The sequence below is a fragment of the Aspergillus pseudoviridinutans genome, assembly GCF_018340605.1.
Source record: "Aspergillus pseudoviridinutans IFM 55266 DNA, scaffold_3, whole genome shotgun sequence".
NCBI classification, from domain to species: Eukaryota; Fungi; Ascomycota; class Eurotiomycetes; order Eurotiales; family Aspergillaceae; genus Aspergillus; species Aspergillus pseudoviridinutans.
This window is the reverse complement of record NW_025091283.1, coordinates 1240331-1255071: the sequence shown is the minus strand read 5'-3', so window position 1 is coordinate 1255071 and position 14741 is coordinate 1240331. Positions and strand designations below refer to the sequence as shown.

General features: G+C 47.8%; 3 protein-coding genes and 1 non-coding gene across 4 annotated transcripts; 1 reads left to right on the top strand and 3 right to left on the bottom strand.

The window, feature by feature from the left end:
* Positions 1-1517: 1517 nt before the first annotated feature.
* Asppvi_004178 lies at positions 1518-1606 on the bottom strand. Its single transcript has one exon. It is a non-coding gene; the product is annotated as a tRNA-Thr (tRNA).
* A 1928-nt stretch (positions 1607-3534) lies between these two features.
* On the bottom strand, positions 3535-9106 carry Asppvi_004177 (ubiquitin-specific protease UBP15; the record flags this gene model as incomplete). Its single annotated transcript, XM_043300133.1, has 15 exons — positions 3535-3545; positions 3640-3919; positions 3997-4185; positions 4279-4406; positions 5022-5108; positions 5170-5299; positions 5356-5670; positions 5726-6861; positions 6915-7863; positions 7918-8026; positions 8077-8266; positions 8326-8483; positions 8541-8685; positions 8870-8990; positions 9098-9106. The coding sequence occupies 15 exons, from the start codon at positions 9104-9106 to the stop codon at positions 3535-3537; spliced, it is 3957 nt and encodes a 1318-aa protein (XP_043156068.1).
* Positions 9107-10389: 1283 nt separating this feature from the next.
* Positions 10390-11914, top strand: Asppvi_004176 (protein kinase PKP2; the record flags this gene model as incomplete). Its single annotated transcript, XM_043300132.1, has 4 exons — positions 10390-10520; positions 10574-10693; positions 10768-11050; positions 11123-11914. 4 exons carry the CDS (start codon positions 10390-10392, stop codon positions 11912-11914), a joined length of 1326 nt encoding a protein of 441 aa, XP_043156067.1.
* A 1508-nt stretch (positions 11915-13422) lies between these two features.
* Positions 13423-14299, bottom strand: Asppvi_004175 (signal peptidase complex subunit SPC3; the record flags this gene model as incomplete). Its single annotated transcript, XM_043300131.1, has 3 exons — positions 13423-13961; positions 14017-14090; positions 14154-14299. 3 exons carry the CDS (start codon positions 14297-14299, stop codon positions 13423-13425), a joined length of 759 nt encoding a protein of 252 aa, XP_043156066.1.
* Between the last annotated feature and the right edge of the window lie 442 nt (positions 14300-14741).

The following is a 14741-nucleotide window of genomic DNA, read 5'->3' as shown; positions in this document are numbered from 1 at the left end:
CTTTCGACAACAGATGATCAGCGTGCGGAGTATAGATACCTACCTACCGCAGCCACAACCTTCGGCTTTATCAACCAAGTGGACATCGTGGCAATCTTAGGGCGATGTGCAAAGGAATCCTATAGGGCAGCAAATCCAAAGGTAAAGGTTCAATATACCTTGGTAATCTCCAGCCAAGCCATGTCGGTAAATGATTAATTCTTGCCTCTCCGCCCAAGATAGTTTAGTTAAATTAGTCCAATATATATTGCTCCCTCCGTCCCTCGCAACCCTTTTCCGAAGCCACTAGAAGCCAATTGGCTTTCGTTCAACCCATGGATCGCGAACAGTGGAGAGAAAAGGAGGGAAAATTAAAAAATGGGGGATGCAGTCATTTGCCACCCCGACGCTCATGTCTGCCATGTTGTCAATGCACTAACTCGAAGTTCGTCGCCAACTTTCGTCCGCTAGGAAATGCAACGCGGATCTTCTAACCGATCTGCGGTCTCTGGCTGTCAATAGTCGACATAGACAGATCTTGGAGATTGGAGTAGAAGCACCTAATATGGTCATACAGCTACATACTTGTTCACGGCGCATTCGCGATCTTCCGGTGAATTTCGTGGCCCATCAGTATACTACCAGCGCGCTGGACGGGTTGATGCCGCAGAGGAACCTCTTCTAGAAGTGGATAGTGGACTAACGTTGTTGGGTCCTTACCGATGGCTGGCGCCGAGAAAACTCATGTGGGAACGGCACGGTATTCGAAAAAGCGCAGATTGGCATGTCCTGGTCGCAGCTTGATCGATTCCCATGATGTTTGTCTCGTCAGTCGACGCAGCTTGGACGTTGCCCGGATGAGATCAGCGGTATCAGATCTTCCCCGGTCAGGCAAGTCAGTATCAACCTTTCCTCTTCCACGCCGTACCATCCATCACTGTTCGCTTCTCTGAAGGCCATCTTTTCGTGTTCCAAATCCAGGACCAGAGTTCATTTGACCACCCCAAGCGCGTGGTTATCCACAGCAGATCCAAAGTAGAACCCTTCGAGTACGAATGATATTTCGTAGTGTAGGTAGCACTCGGACAATTGTCATGAATATGGTGGCAGCAGAAGAGCAATGTGGTCCCAAGCACCACCTATGATGTCTCTGATGATATCACACTGTTTGGGATGGATGAAGGGATGAAATCACTGCGCGACACAGAATTCCACCTAAGGATTAACGCTCAAATGGCAGGCCTGCAGCAAAACGTCATCTGCTGGAGTACTCTGTAGTACCATTATTCCACCAGACTCGCGTACCTGCCTTTCGAGAGGTATTCATTAAGACAACGTGAGACGCCTGTCCCCAAACTGCTGGGTGGTCCAGTTTTTCTAACTACAGTGGGTCAGCTTTAATAGCCAGTACAGGAGTGATACAGCGACATCCCTAGGTACCAACGACTCCCCATTATCTGGACACGAGAAGGAGGTTTGCCATATCTTAAGGGTAGATGAAGTAAAAAGGTCTAAAGGGGCAACAAAACGATTTAAAGCGCCTGATGGGGGCTCAACCCCGACGTTCAGATAGGCTTCCAGGGTTGACCTACAAGTCTGACACTCTAACCGACTGAGTTAATCGGGCTGGTTGATTCTCGCTGCCAAGAAAAAGGCCCATATCCCGCATTCCACATTAGTAGTCTTCGGTATTGGATAGGTGTCGCAGTCGAAATTTGGACGTGGATTGAATATCCTAGAGAAACAGACCTCAATCAATCCCACATTTGACATTACTTGACCTTTTATTCTCATTAACTCGCTAGATGGATTTAAAAAGTTTCAATTGCAAATAGTGCGGACTTAAACAGTCTGCCTTTCCTGCACAGTACAATTCTCTCAGTAATCTAGAGGCATCAGGATGCCTTCTCAATCTCCGTGATTCAGCGCCGGATCATATTTTATATTAAAATGCACTGATTGGCATATTATTTTGAATATATATTTTCCGTCACTATCATCTTTCTCATAATCACCGCTATAGTTCGGAAAGCTAGCCATTATTGACTTGATCAGAAACTCAACCACGAGGGTGAAAGCGCTCTAAAACCCTCTTCTGTAATTCCATACAGGGAGAAACAAACACTGGGTGGATAGTGACTGCCCCGTTTGACAGGGTTGAAATGAGTCTTTCTGCTGTTCTCCCTATCTCTGGGGAAATTATTGAGTGGGATATTCTAAGTGCCTTTAGGCTGGGTTAGTCCATCTCTCAACAGGGAAAGGATGTTAGAGTGCTCTGATTGTACATACTTCTAGGCGAGCAGGACTTTGCATAGCTGACATTGACTCTTAACAGGTTCAGGCCGTCCTACTCTTTGAGGAAGCTCCTTGTGAAAGAGTGGTTAAGGAGTCCTAGAAGGTGTATTAGCCTTGGCCATAGATAGAGACTGTTATTGCTGTTAGCTTCTTTCTAAACCTTGGATCTCAGCAATATTGAAAGGATTGACTGGCTTATACTATTTCAGAAATTCCAATCTATTCTCCTTTGCTTATTTCATGTCACTCCACACCCACAGCAGAAAATTATAGGCCAATTTTTTTTTTTTAATAATCTGCTTTCTAGTAATAGCGGATCTCAGGTATTACTAGGTCTTTTCATCAAACTATAACAAGGATGGACAGCTAGCACTATTGATAGTAGAAAGGTGTAAATACCTAATCCCAGAGTTTTCTTGCCAGGCTCATTCAAAGCTCTTCTTATTCTATGGGTTCCTCTCTATATTGAATAAAACTGCAGAGAACATGAATATCAAGCATACTGCAAGACAGTCAAGAACCTCCCGTACAGCTTGAGACTCCAGCATCTCCTCAGCATAGTCAAAAAGTAAAGCTAGGATTTGAGCGCTCCATTGGTCAGTCCTTGTAAGTAGCCAGTTTTATTGAAAAGGAAATTGCTAGACAAAATATGTGGGGAAGATTCTGAGGAAAATTCTGAGGAAGATTCTGACCCTTATAAAGTGAAGCTCAGGCCAGTGAATAACCAAGAACCTGTCTAATGACATAGTCCTCTCATTCATTCCAGTCCAGTTTTAAACTTAGCCTTCTGACAAACATATGGAAGTGTTAAGTGATATCCCACCACCTCAGCCCGTAGGATATGGCTTTCAACCATCTCTTTCCTGGTTCATTTCATCTCCTGCTGTTGTTATGGGTGCCAACACACTTCATATACACTCTCTAGCATACCAGGCCCATGACCAAGGTTTCCTCTTACAGAATTAGTTCTAACCGGCTGAAAACAAAGAGTCGGGAAGACCGCAAGCGTTACAAGGTGCGTAATGATGCGGAGCATGATTGCTCTTACACCCATTTAGAAGAACAACAGCATGCTATGCAATGACTTTCGCCCTGCTCCGCCCACGGATTGAGGTCGCCTCGTCATCGCTAACTTTGCTTGTAAGGGAAACAGGCTTCAGCATCAAAGATGCACTAATTCTAGAACCTATGACAATGGGATAGATACAATAGTAGACGCCACAATTCAACAGACATAACCATAGTATTCATGCTCATTCATCACACGTAGCCTGCAAGGACATCAGTCAGATGTGGACTCGAATCAAGGAACGGAAAAGACCATAGTGCCAGGTTTCAAGCCCACGTAAGCAAGGGAGTACGTACCTTTCCGCGCACCCTGGAAGAAGAACCGAACAATAAACACCTGCAGACCAGCCATCGACACCATCATCAATCCCTCAATCACGCTGAAGTTGAAGATCCGCCTCTCGGTGCTGCGAACCGTGCTGAAATTGCGGTTCTCGCGTGTCCGGAAGTACTTCTGGTTGCGGGCAATAGTCGACAGCTGAGCGGACAGTTTGTAGATAGACTCTTCAAGGGCCGATGCCTGCTCGGGACTGGCACCTTGTCGTGAAGGCAATTGCGCGCGCTCCTCATTCTCGACCTACAAAGTATCCGAGTTAATGCGATAAGTCCTTCGGTACAAATCCAGCCACTGTGTATCCAAGGACCGAAACATACAGCAATCTCAAAGTCGACCAATTTCTCCGCAAATGTTGACATCTCATTGTTGAAGCAGAATCGGTACTCTCCAATGCTCTGAGCCGTGAAGACAAAGTCGCCTTGCCGTTCCTTGGTTCCGTCTAGGACAACCTTCTCTCCTGGTCCGACAACTGAGTAATCGACATCGAAAGAGCCGCCGGATTGAACCTGGAGTCAATGCATTATCAGCCACGTTTCCGTCTATCAAATCCTTGCGCTTGACATTTTCTATTCTCAGAGGTGAAAAGAGGGAGAGCATACAGCAAAATAAAAAGCAACCTTGGCGTTTCTCTGGTCAACGTAGTTATAAAAGCAGGCCTTCTCGTTGGCCTCGAGTCTGTACGTTAAAGCGGTAGCCGTCACGGTCGAGACCAGAGTGGCCAGGAGACCTATTAATACAGTTGAGAATTGCATTGTGGGTTAGGAAAAAGAAAGAGGATCCGTAGTCACACGGGGCGGCTCCCTTCACAAAAAAGCAATTGACTCCAAACACACGCGACTTCTACGGAGCTCAGGAGGAGTGGGAAGTTCTGGACAGCTTTGCGTTCCGCCGCGTTTGTTGTGTTTGCAGTATACCACAATAGGACTAGTCACTATCATTGAGCAAGAAGCTTATTCTGTATGGAGAGCCCTCCCCATAGTCAGATGACAACAGGCGAGTGACAAGTGCCAACTATAAAAGTAATAATACTAAGAGCTCGAGACGGGGTTGGAAGCGCCCAAATGCTAATACCTCCTGCAGGAACGGACACTAGGCCAACCTCGAAAGAAGGTGTAAAATAGTAAAGAAAACGCCAAGACATGGAAGCCATTGGCACGAGGAGAGGACTAAGGAGCCCAGCAGACCTTGAAAATATTCTAAACAAGATATGGTATTTCTCAAGTATGAGGCATCAATAGGAATAGCATGCGTGCTATCTATAAGCATAGGTTTGATGGTAGGAATCGTCGCCACCGAGTACATCGCATTGATCACCTCATCTATCGAATGAAAAAAGACTCACTCCTACTCCAAAAGCTCCGGCTTTTATTTACATGATCCAGTCCCAGCAGATCGTCGGATTCGCCAACAATGTCGGAAAGGATATCATCTGCAATCGTTATATTAGCGCCTCCAATTCTTCGCTTCAGAAGGGCAAATGCAAAACTTACCATCATCAAGATACCGCGGGTTAGAATACAAAGACCGGGGAACGACAGCAAATTTAATCTTCTCAAATTGTTTACCCTTGATGCATGTTCGTTTGGAGAGCCTCTCTTTTGTTTCCTTGAAGATCTCGCCCTGAAAGTTTGTGAGCATCAGTGAAAGCCAAAAAGATCGAAATGGGATGTGCATACAGGTTTCATGACAAACTTGAACGGGATACCATGCGGCCTGCTCGGCTCTCGGTCAAAGCTGAATGCGTTGATTGTCCGTTCGCCGTCATGCATCTGAAGTTCTTCCTCGGGTATTCTCTCGGCGTATAAAGTCACGTACTCATTGATGCCAGCGATCTTAGCATCTTCTTGGTACTCCTTGTAAATTTTGCCACTGTGGGCCTCGAAGATGCGCATTTCTCGAACAACATCATCTTCAAGGTTTGCCTTTTTCTGCAGACCTGCCAAAAGATCTGCGAAGGTGCCGTCCCGAGGCACTAGGACTTCAACCAATTGCTGATGTAAAAATTAGCATAAATGACCCTACGGCTCGATGATACGGTGGACTTACCTCTTTCACAATGCCTTCGGKGAGTAACGTTACTTTCAGTGTAGTTTTCGACTCATAATCACTAAGACTGGTCTCAAGGACTTCGTAGTATAGTGCATCCTGGCGATGCATGCTATAACCGTAGCCACTGACCTGCCCACTAAGGATGTGGTACAGTGTTTGGTTGGCCTGGTTAGGATTGCGTTTAATGAACTGCTTGGGCTTTCCGGTACTTGCAAGAACAGGCGCGAAACGCAGGTGAGTATATTCCACGTTGAGGTGCTCGCCGACCTTCTTCGAGAACTGATCGTATGTCATCTTTCGGCTCAGAGTGAGAGTAAACTCGTCGCCATCAGTCGCTTTGATGGGAGCGAAAGTGATATTTATCCTGTTCAACAAGTAGTCATAATACTGTCTTGCATCTGTGTATAGTGCAGTGGGTGGTAAGTCAGATTCTTTGACTGTGCGTTGAAACGTGATTATGTCGCCGTCTTGAATTTCAGACTGCTGGAAAGTCTGCTTCGGCTTCATCACATCGATCATGTTGTGCTTGATTTCCTCAAAAAGCATGAACTCTGTTCCGGCAGGCCAGTTCATTTTCTCAAGAATTGTAGGGGCGAGTTCAGCGACTTTCTGATTCTTGCGGACGTATACAGCACCGACTCCGGAAAGAGTCTGAGAGGGGACGTCAAAGTTCTTCAAAAAGACAAGAACAGAAGTACTGCTGTCAGGCCACGAGATAGTTCCATCCGCAGATGGTTGCCCAACTTCCATCCATACTTTGAACGGGTTCCCTTTAGTCCCAAATCTGCTGTAGGCCTCTTCCACCGTCATTTCTGGGTCTTTGATGGCTTGGTCTGGCCGAGTCGTCTTGTTTTGACGGTTCACCATCACCCACAGCCTGATTTKGTTTGCGTTCAGACCCCGTTCTTCCGCAAGCTGCTCTACGAACTCGCCAACCTTCTTAGCCCGAAGAATCCTATACTGTTTCGGCTGGGCCGGATCGCCGGCAGGTAGGTCCGCGCTCGTCAGATCGAATCCATGGTGTGACCTGTACGACTCGTCCGATAGAACTCCGACATTGATATACAGGTGAGCCTCTTCTCTCTCCTTCTTTCTGCGGAGAAGCTCTGCCCGCTCCTCTACTAAACGCTTTTCTGATTTAAAGTCAAAATGTCTGCTCGCGTATGAAGAGAATGCCGGGGCTTACCAATGTGAGAAGGGATATCTTCCTTTGTAATCGGCAGGAGGACATCATCCAGGCGTGTTTTCCGAATATAGACCAACATGTAGGCGTTCATTGACCGTTTGGTCGACAGACCCCGTGTATGTGGTTGCCGGACGCCGGCCGCGCCATTAGATAGTTCATATTCACCACCATAGTTCTCCTCAAGTACCTCCTTGTCAGTGGCCCTGGTCACACGGTCGTCATCGAATTTATACCAATGGCCGTCCTTGGTAGGCTTCAAGAATGCGTAGTAATGGCCTGCGTTCAGGTCACCACTGTGAACTAGAACTCCGTGCAACTGATAAATCCACGGTTCTGATTTGTCGGCAGCATCAGAGAGATATGGAGTCGCGTCGAATTCCATCGGGAAAGCGTGACGGTCATTGATCTTCATCATCGCATCGCGATTAATGTCATATTCGAAGCGTTTCAGGTGCAGATGGAGCACAGGAGGGAAGCTCTCGAAGATGACACCTTTTTTGGCGTCTTGCAGGCCGTATGGAGAGCCTGCATCGTACTTGTTCTCGCCCTCAAGGGTCTCCACCTGAATGTAGTCCTTGAAACTATCGTCGAGTGTCTTGTTGCCTCTGACATTGAGCTGGATATCCCAAAAGTCTTCCACACGCGACGATTCGTAGTCCACGTTGATACAAGAAATGTATGTCTTCGTCTTGCCGACAAAAAGCTCGGGCAATGCGTGCTCTACTGGTGTCGCTTTCATTTTCTCTTCCAGCCTTTCCATAAGCTTTCTGGAAAGTTCCTGGACGTCTTGCTGTTCGAAAATTTGCCGCGATTCCCAGCCAAATGATGCGGTCAACTCGGTTGTTGAAACAGAGTTTTCGCTCGTTTGAAGATTGTAGAAGAGCCTCTGGAGTGTCCAGGCACTGTTCTCTCGCGTCGCTTCCGCCTCCGTGGGAATTTGGTACACGGCCTCCAAAGATAGTCAACATCTCTAACAGAAAATTAAGAAAAAAAAAACCCTTACCTTGCGGAAAGCATTTGTGAAATACAGGGATTGCAGCAGAGAGTTGAGGTAGCACGTTGCGCCCTGGTTTTTCAACCCCACCATGCCAGTCTCCTTCTTCGAGTCGTAACTATGTCGAGTAAGCCTCGTACGACGCTGACATATTCATGCAGTACATACTTTTGGAAACTATGCCAAAGTACCCCTGTCGGGTCCTTCACAACACGCACGTAGGCAGTGACTTTAGCTTCGTCATTCTGCACCAAGGGGACTCCACGGCCTTCCCAGGGCATGTTGAAAAGTCTGCGCAGCTCACAGAATCTGGTAAAGCCCCAATCACCCTCATCGGCATTGAAACGGTGCGTAGCGACTACATTCGGGTTCAGAACGACGAAGAGAAGGGAGCACAAGGGCCACCGAGGTACGTACCATGAGATACATAAATTGACGGGTCATTTACGTTCCACAATACCAGAGCAAACTGGACGCATGCATACCAGTTTTCCGGAGGCGCCTTGTCCCAGGCGTGCTCCAAATAGAACGAGGCGTAATCGACATGATTACCGTAAGGGAAGAAAAGAACCCGCCTGTTAACCAATGTCAGACGGCGAGAGCAACCGGAGTGCTCTTCATGCTCAACTCACCAAGGAAATCCCCCACACTGGAATACCGGCCCATGCTCCTTCTTTTTCAACTTCCGCCAATCCTGGATGTGCCATGTGTGGTATGCCTCGTCTGCGGTTTCCAGGTCCGGATCCTTAGGAAGTATGCGTGCCATCATTGCTGGAACTAAACCAGTGCTTAGTACAATGCCTTCGTGTCATTGCGAGGGACGAGGTGTGTGGATCTAGGCGCCAGCAGTTGACTCTTGGATATTCGACCCTTGCGCGAGGACCGAGGTATCGATCCAAAGCCATCTTGAACAAATGTGGGAAAGTGTATAACATCTGAACGGCATGGTAGACAATCTTACAGTCATCCGCAAGGGGCTCTGGTTCCGGCTCCTCTGATCCGGAGCGAGAAACCACGACATCGTCTGTCCTGTCATTGTGATACTGCTCATATTCATCGACGAGCATCTCATTATCCGCAACCTATAAGACGAAAAGTTCACATGTCAGATACTGATAATAATGTTCCAGCGACTTTGGATCGTTCCTCTTCTTTTCTATGCGGAGACAGGAAGGAACGGGGTACTGACGTTGTCCATGAAGAAAGAAAAGTGCGCTCAAGCACGTCACCTGAAAATACCGTCAATCAAGGACGCGTTGGGGAGCTACCCAGGAAGCAAACAGAGGAGAGGGCGAACAACGGTCAGAACCGTGATAAGATGAGACAATATGAATAAGAGAGTGACACAAGACAATGAGTAAGTGGTAAAATGAGATCTGAAGGACCAGATTCCGGTTCACAGGAGATGAAGCTAGTGGCGGAGTTTCCAGAACCCAATAAAAACAGGTGGGACACTGGAGACCGCCTATGAATAAGGTCGGCTGCAGAGTATTGCTCAAGTACAGCAATCTAGACGTAGCACCTGCAGAAGAGATGAATGAGAGATTAAGTGCTTAATTTGTCTATGTCAGAATTACTGGTAAGCTAATGTTCTACTGGTTAGTCTTTTGATCACACTGTACGGCATCATCGCCTTTGTAAATTCTCACTTAGGTAAGCTTAGGGCAGGTTATAGTTAGATGCCTCAAGGTTGACGGTATAGTCGGTTGCAGCGAATACCAAGGCGTTGAAAACCATGCTATTCTGTTTTCTTTTGACTCTTACTTGTCAGCGACATCTTGGAATCTATCATCTTGCTCCTGGTATCTCGGAACAAGAGCGCGGGAAACGGAGTGCGCGAAAAGTAGATAGCTGTGTCCTTCAGGATTATGTCACTTGTGATGCATGCCCCAGGCAAAAGCCGAGGAATAACCAGGCATCACAGTGTAGAGAGGTACTAAGCTGGGAATGGATACTGCAGCCCACAAGCCAGTCTACCTTAGTCATGTGGTAGGCTGGCAGCCCTGGATCAATCGTTGTCTCTCATCACGTAATTCCTCAGTGTCTGTTACTTTATTTCATATCATAAGCCTGACATTAGCCCTATAGTTCTAAAGATATGCTCCGGCAGCGATAGGATTCAATGTGGTCTTCAATGCACTTACATTCCTGTTGATGCTAGTTGCTGAAGATCAACAAAGCAATTGGAAGTCTTCATGGATAGTGTCGACGTCACATGTCAGGACGAGCTCACCGCCCTAGGTTAATTGTTTGTCACTGGCACCTCTACTCACCTACTCATAATTTAATTTACATGTCCAGCAACATGTCATGCCACCAGTGAGAGTCAAGGAGTGTTGGTAGCTGCTAACTGCAGATGAGCCATGTACGAAAGACGCTATATCTATCTTATACTGGTCAACCGTCCCGGCTGAGTCAAATCCACTGCGGAGTGATATCCTCGAACTTTCAAGTTCCGTTGCGGCTTGAGTCAACCGCATCATGCGGCAAAATCAACCATTTCGATGTTGGCACGCGCTTCGACTGAGTTGCAAACCTCGAGTACGGTTCTACTCCAGTGTTGACAACTCACATAGCCCGCCTCCGTGGAGACCTGGCTCCGTTCTGGACGAGTATGCAATGCTAACAGCATAAGTACAACTGCGGCTGACTCTATGCGTGACAGATGGGTTGAGCGCGAGATTCGGCCTATTAGTCTTCGGCAATTGACCTTCTTTGGGCGAACATTAACTGAATCACGCCTCATCAGTTCCGCCAACTACGTGCGAACAGAGCTGCCAACCAGGTCAGTATGCGCTTTCCCCTTGCATGCCTTGAGCCGTGCAGGCCTGACTTGCGTTTTTTGATTCCCACAACCAGAATCGCGCATCGACTGCGAGACATCCAGAAGCTGCCGTATGTGGTTGTAGCAAATCCACATCTTTCCCTTGTATATGAGCTCTACTACAAGGCATTTGAACGGTTTCGCGTCGTACCGGAAATCAAGACTCTAGAGGATAACGAAAGATTTTGTGACGTCCTGCGTAAGACCCTCAAAGAGCATCTCGTCGTGATTCCGAAGTTGGCAATGGGCGTTCTGGAGTGTCGAGATCTTGTAGCACCAGGCGTGATGGATCAATTTATGAACACTCTCCTTCGATCGGTATGGACATTTCCAACATCCGGGATCTCTACCGCTTGCTACGCGGGTGGCTAATTTGCCCACGCTCTCTAGAGGATTTCCCGTCGGGTCATTGCAGAGCAGCACTTAGCCTTGACTGAAACTTTCAGCTCTCCCTGGCACTTCCCAGGCTCGCAGGACCGGACCGATATGAACGCAGACTTTGTCGGCGAGGTATTTCTCAAGTGCAATGCGAAAGAGGTGATTGAACGTTGCGGAAAGCTTGCGCAGGATATGATGCGGCAAAGCTCGGGAACGGACAAGATCCCCGAGATCCTTGTACAGGGACATCTTGACGCAACTTTCCCGTATATTCTGAGCCATTTAGAGTATATCATTGGCGAGCTCCTGCGCAACTCGATCCAGGCTGTCATTGAGAAATACAAGGAGTCTTCCGAGAAGCCTCCGCCCATCGAGGTGCTAATCTGCGAGGCGCCTCAACATGTGATCATGCGAGTATCGGATCAAGGGGGAGGCATACCCCGTGAAGTTATGCCATATCTGTGGTCCTTCGACAAAGGCCCTCTGAGCAAATCACGACTCCAGAATTTGAAACAGGTCCCTGCGATGGCAGCTACGATGCAAGAGCTGACAGTGTCCAAGGAACGGAAACACGCCGACAGGGAAACATACCGAGAGGGCTCACTTGACTCGCTCACCTCTCGTCCACCTAATCTACGCCTTGGAATTGGCCTTCCTATGAGCAGGGTCTATGCAGAATATTGGGCAGGCAGCCTTGAGTTACATAGCCTTGAGGGCTATGGAGTGGATGCGTTTCTGCAGATATCAAAGCTCGGCAACAAAAACGAGCAAGTCACCACAAGAGCATCCATTGATGCTGTTTGATTATTAGGAGTCTAATGTGCCAACCTATTACTTGCACCTCATGTTACATCTCACGTCACACACCTCACGTTTGTCTGTGTGGAATATGGAAGAAGCATGAGTGGAAGGAGTTGAGACTTATTAGATCGACATGTAACGACACGTAGAGAGGTACATGGGCGTACGATATAACCACTACTGCGGTCAGCATCAACATTGGAGAAGATGTCACCGAAGTACAGAAATGTACACATATAGCACTTCTGGGCTAGCACCAACAAAGCCACGACCGTCAGTCTCGGTCGATATTTCCGAAACAGGAATACTTCGTAGCAAATAATGATCCGCGCCCGGACCCTGGCGGGATGACATCAGTGCTTCATAAGCCAAGTTGTTTCTGCCTTCAGCCCTAGCTATGTACTGTCAACAATTGCAAGGAGTCCTCTGGGCCTATTGTATCTCTCTACCTTATGATTGTATCATACTCTTTGGTGGCGTGGCTGTTGGCTGCTGATCCCTCTTTCGCCTCAACCATACAAAATGAAGCGTCTCAACTCCTCTATTGACGACAACACCCCCATCTATATATTTATCTTGTTGTTCGCGATCCTGTTTCTCAGTTTCCTGGGAACTTCCAGCTTCAACAAACCCTCAGGCAAATCATCGGAAAATTAGCAGAGTAGACGCTCCGTGGACAAAATGGCAGGCACAGCGTCAATGCTATGTTTGATTTTGGTCACTCTTTTCAGTAAGGCCCCTGTTGCTCGTCTTTACACAGTCGAATTCCCCATCGATCAAAAGGAATGTTGCCTGTTTTGGTTGATTTCGTTCAAGAACTATCAGCACGAATGATCACTTCTCTAATCTGGATTTGACTGATAGTACCTCCTCTCGGCGTATTTATGATTTCGGGCTGTAGTGCGGATTTCTTCATCAATATTCTGCTCACGATTCTAGGGTAAGTAGACATTTTCTCTAGATTTTGCACCTGCAAGGCAGTACCTTCTCGATTCTGCCGTCCTTTGACATTTGAGGTGTATGGAACAGTCTGATGATAGACATAGATACTTCCCGGGTCATATCCATGCTTTCTATCTGGAATACGTCTACTATCACAACCGCGGTGCGGACACAATGACTCGGAAGCCCGCTCCTGGGGTGTATTCGCAACGCATTCAGCAAGGACACAACGAAAGGTCATATGGCAGCACTGTTTGAGCGGCTCACCCAACTGCGACCGATTCAGGACATGCATGATAAACACATACGGACCATCACGAAGAGTGTTTGGGCTTGATGAGCAGCTGATGCCATGTTGCTTTGTGTATGAGTTTTCCCTTTTCTGGACCTTGACCAGGCCCAGCTCTGAGATTCCAGTTAGAATGTTATGGCCATCTCATTTCATGTCTACCTTCTATGGTTTCTTACGGTTTTGAACGACTCAAGATAGTTATAATGGATATCTCAACGAATTAAACTGGCAATCAAAACTGCCCTTCATTGTTCATCGACATACTGCTCTATAGACTCTAGGCCGTCTGAGCGCCCGATTCAGCCGCCTTAGCAGCAGAGGCCTTGCTTCCCTTCAAAGCCGGAAAATCAAAGGCCGCGCTGCTCACCACGGTACCGGCCGTCCGGGGAACAGCACCAGAGCCAGGACTCCACCACAACGCACCAACCCAGGGCTGCACATTCCAGCCCACAGAGAGCGTCACGTTCTTGCGCTCCGCGAGCTTCCCTGTAATATCGCTGATCTGGTACTTAGCCCTTTGGTTGCTCAGACGGAGCACGCCCGGCGCGAGAGTCTCCTTTTTGGAGGCTGAGGTCTTTTTCGAGGCGGAAGTGCTTCGCTTCTGGTTCTTGCGGGCCGGGGAGGACGACTTGGCCGGGAAAAAGCGTTGGCGCAGGGCATTGAACGAGTAAGGCGATTCTGGGGCGGAGATGATGGTGTCCCAGATGATGGACTCGGAGTTGGGAAGAAGAGAGGACTTCTTGTCGGAGGACGAGTACGAAGCGTAGACGTAGACGAAGATTTGTTTTGTGTTCCAATTGAAGAGCGAGGAGAGGTCTAAGAGGTCTAGATTCAGCTTATGGATCGCGAGCGGAGTTTAGGAGATACGTACCAGCATTCAGATCGAACCTGATCTGAGCATATTCTTCCTTCTTGGTTGAATAGTAATTTGGCCGACCCTTGATTCTGCAAATTGGATAGTCATTAGGAGACAGCATCCAGATGAATTCAAATCATCAAGAAACGTACACCTGGGCATTTTTCAACGAGACCTCAGCCTTCGCATCATGCGCAGGATACAGCAGCACTGACAGCGCCGCGATTCCAGCAACAAACAAGGCGACGGTGGTAAAGAAGCCGAAGACGCCCTGCGCTCTATTCAGGGAAGAGTACATGTCGTTTATTTACCCTGGATACTCCGGTGTGATCAGGTGTCTTTCGTCTAATTGATAGTAATAAGTTAAATCAGAATATTTCTAAGCCGCATAGAACGAAATGAACAGGAGGAGCCAGCGTCCCCGATGATGCCAAGGGCAAAGCGGCACGATGATGCTTGAAGCCACATGGGCCTTTTCGATGCGGGCGGTCAATAAACAGTGGCGCAGTTACTCGCGCTAGCAGTGTCTTATCGATAAGCGGTGGGTCTCCTCTTTCTATCTCGAGGGTTTCCCCTCATTGAATCCATGACAATGGGGATGAGCTATGAAACTGCAATTCTAGAGATCATCTGTTAACGAGCATTGCCTGCCGTGCAAGTTAGTAACGGTTGCAAACTCTCAAGCTGCACCTTCTTTCCGAGCTGGAGCCCGGAAGAATTTCCCTCTCCGAGCTCACCCC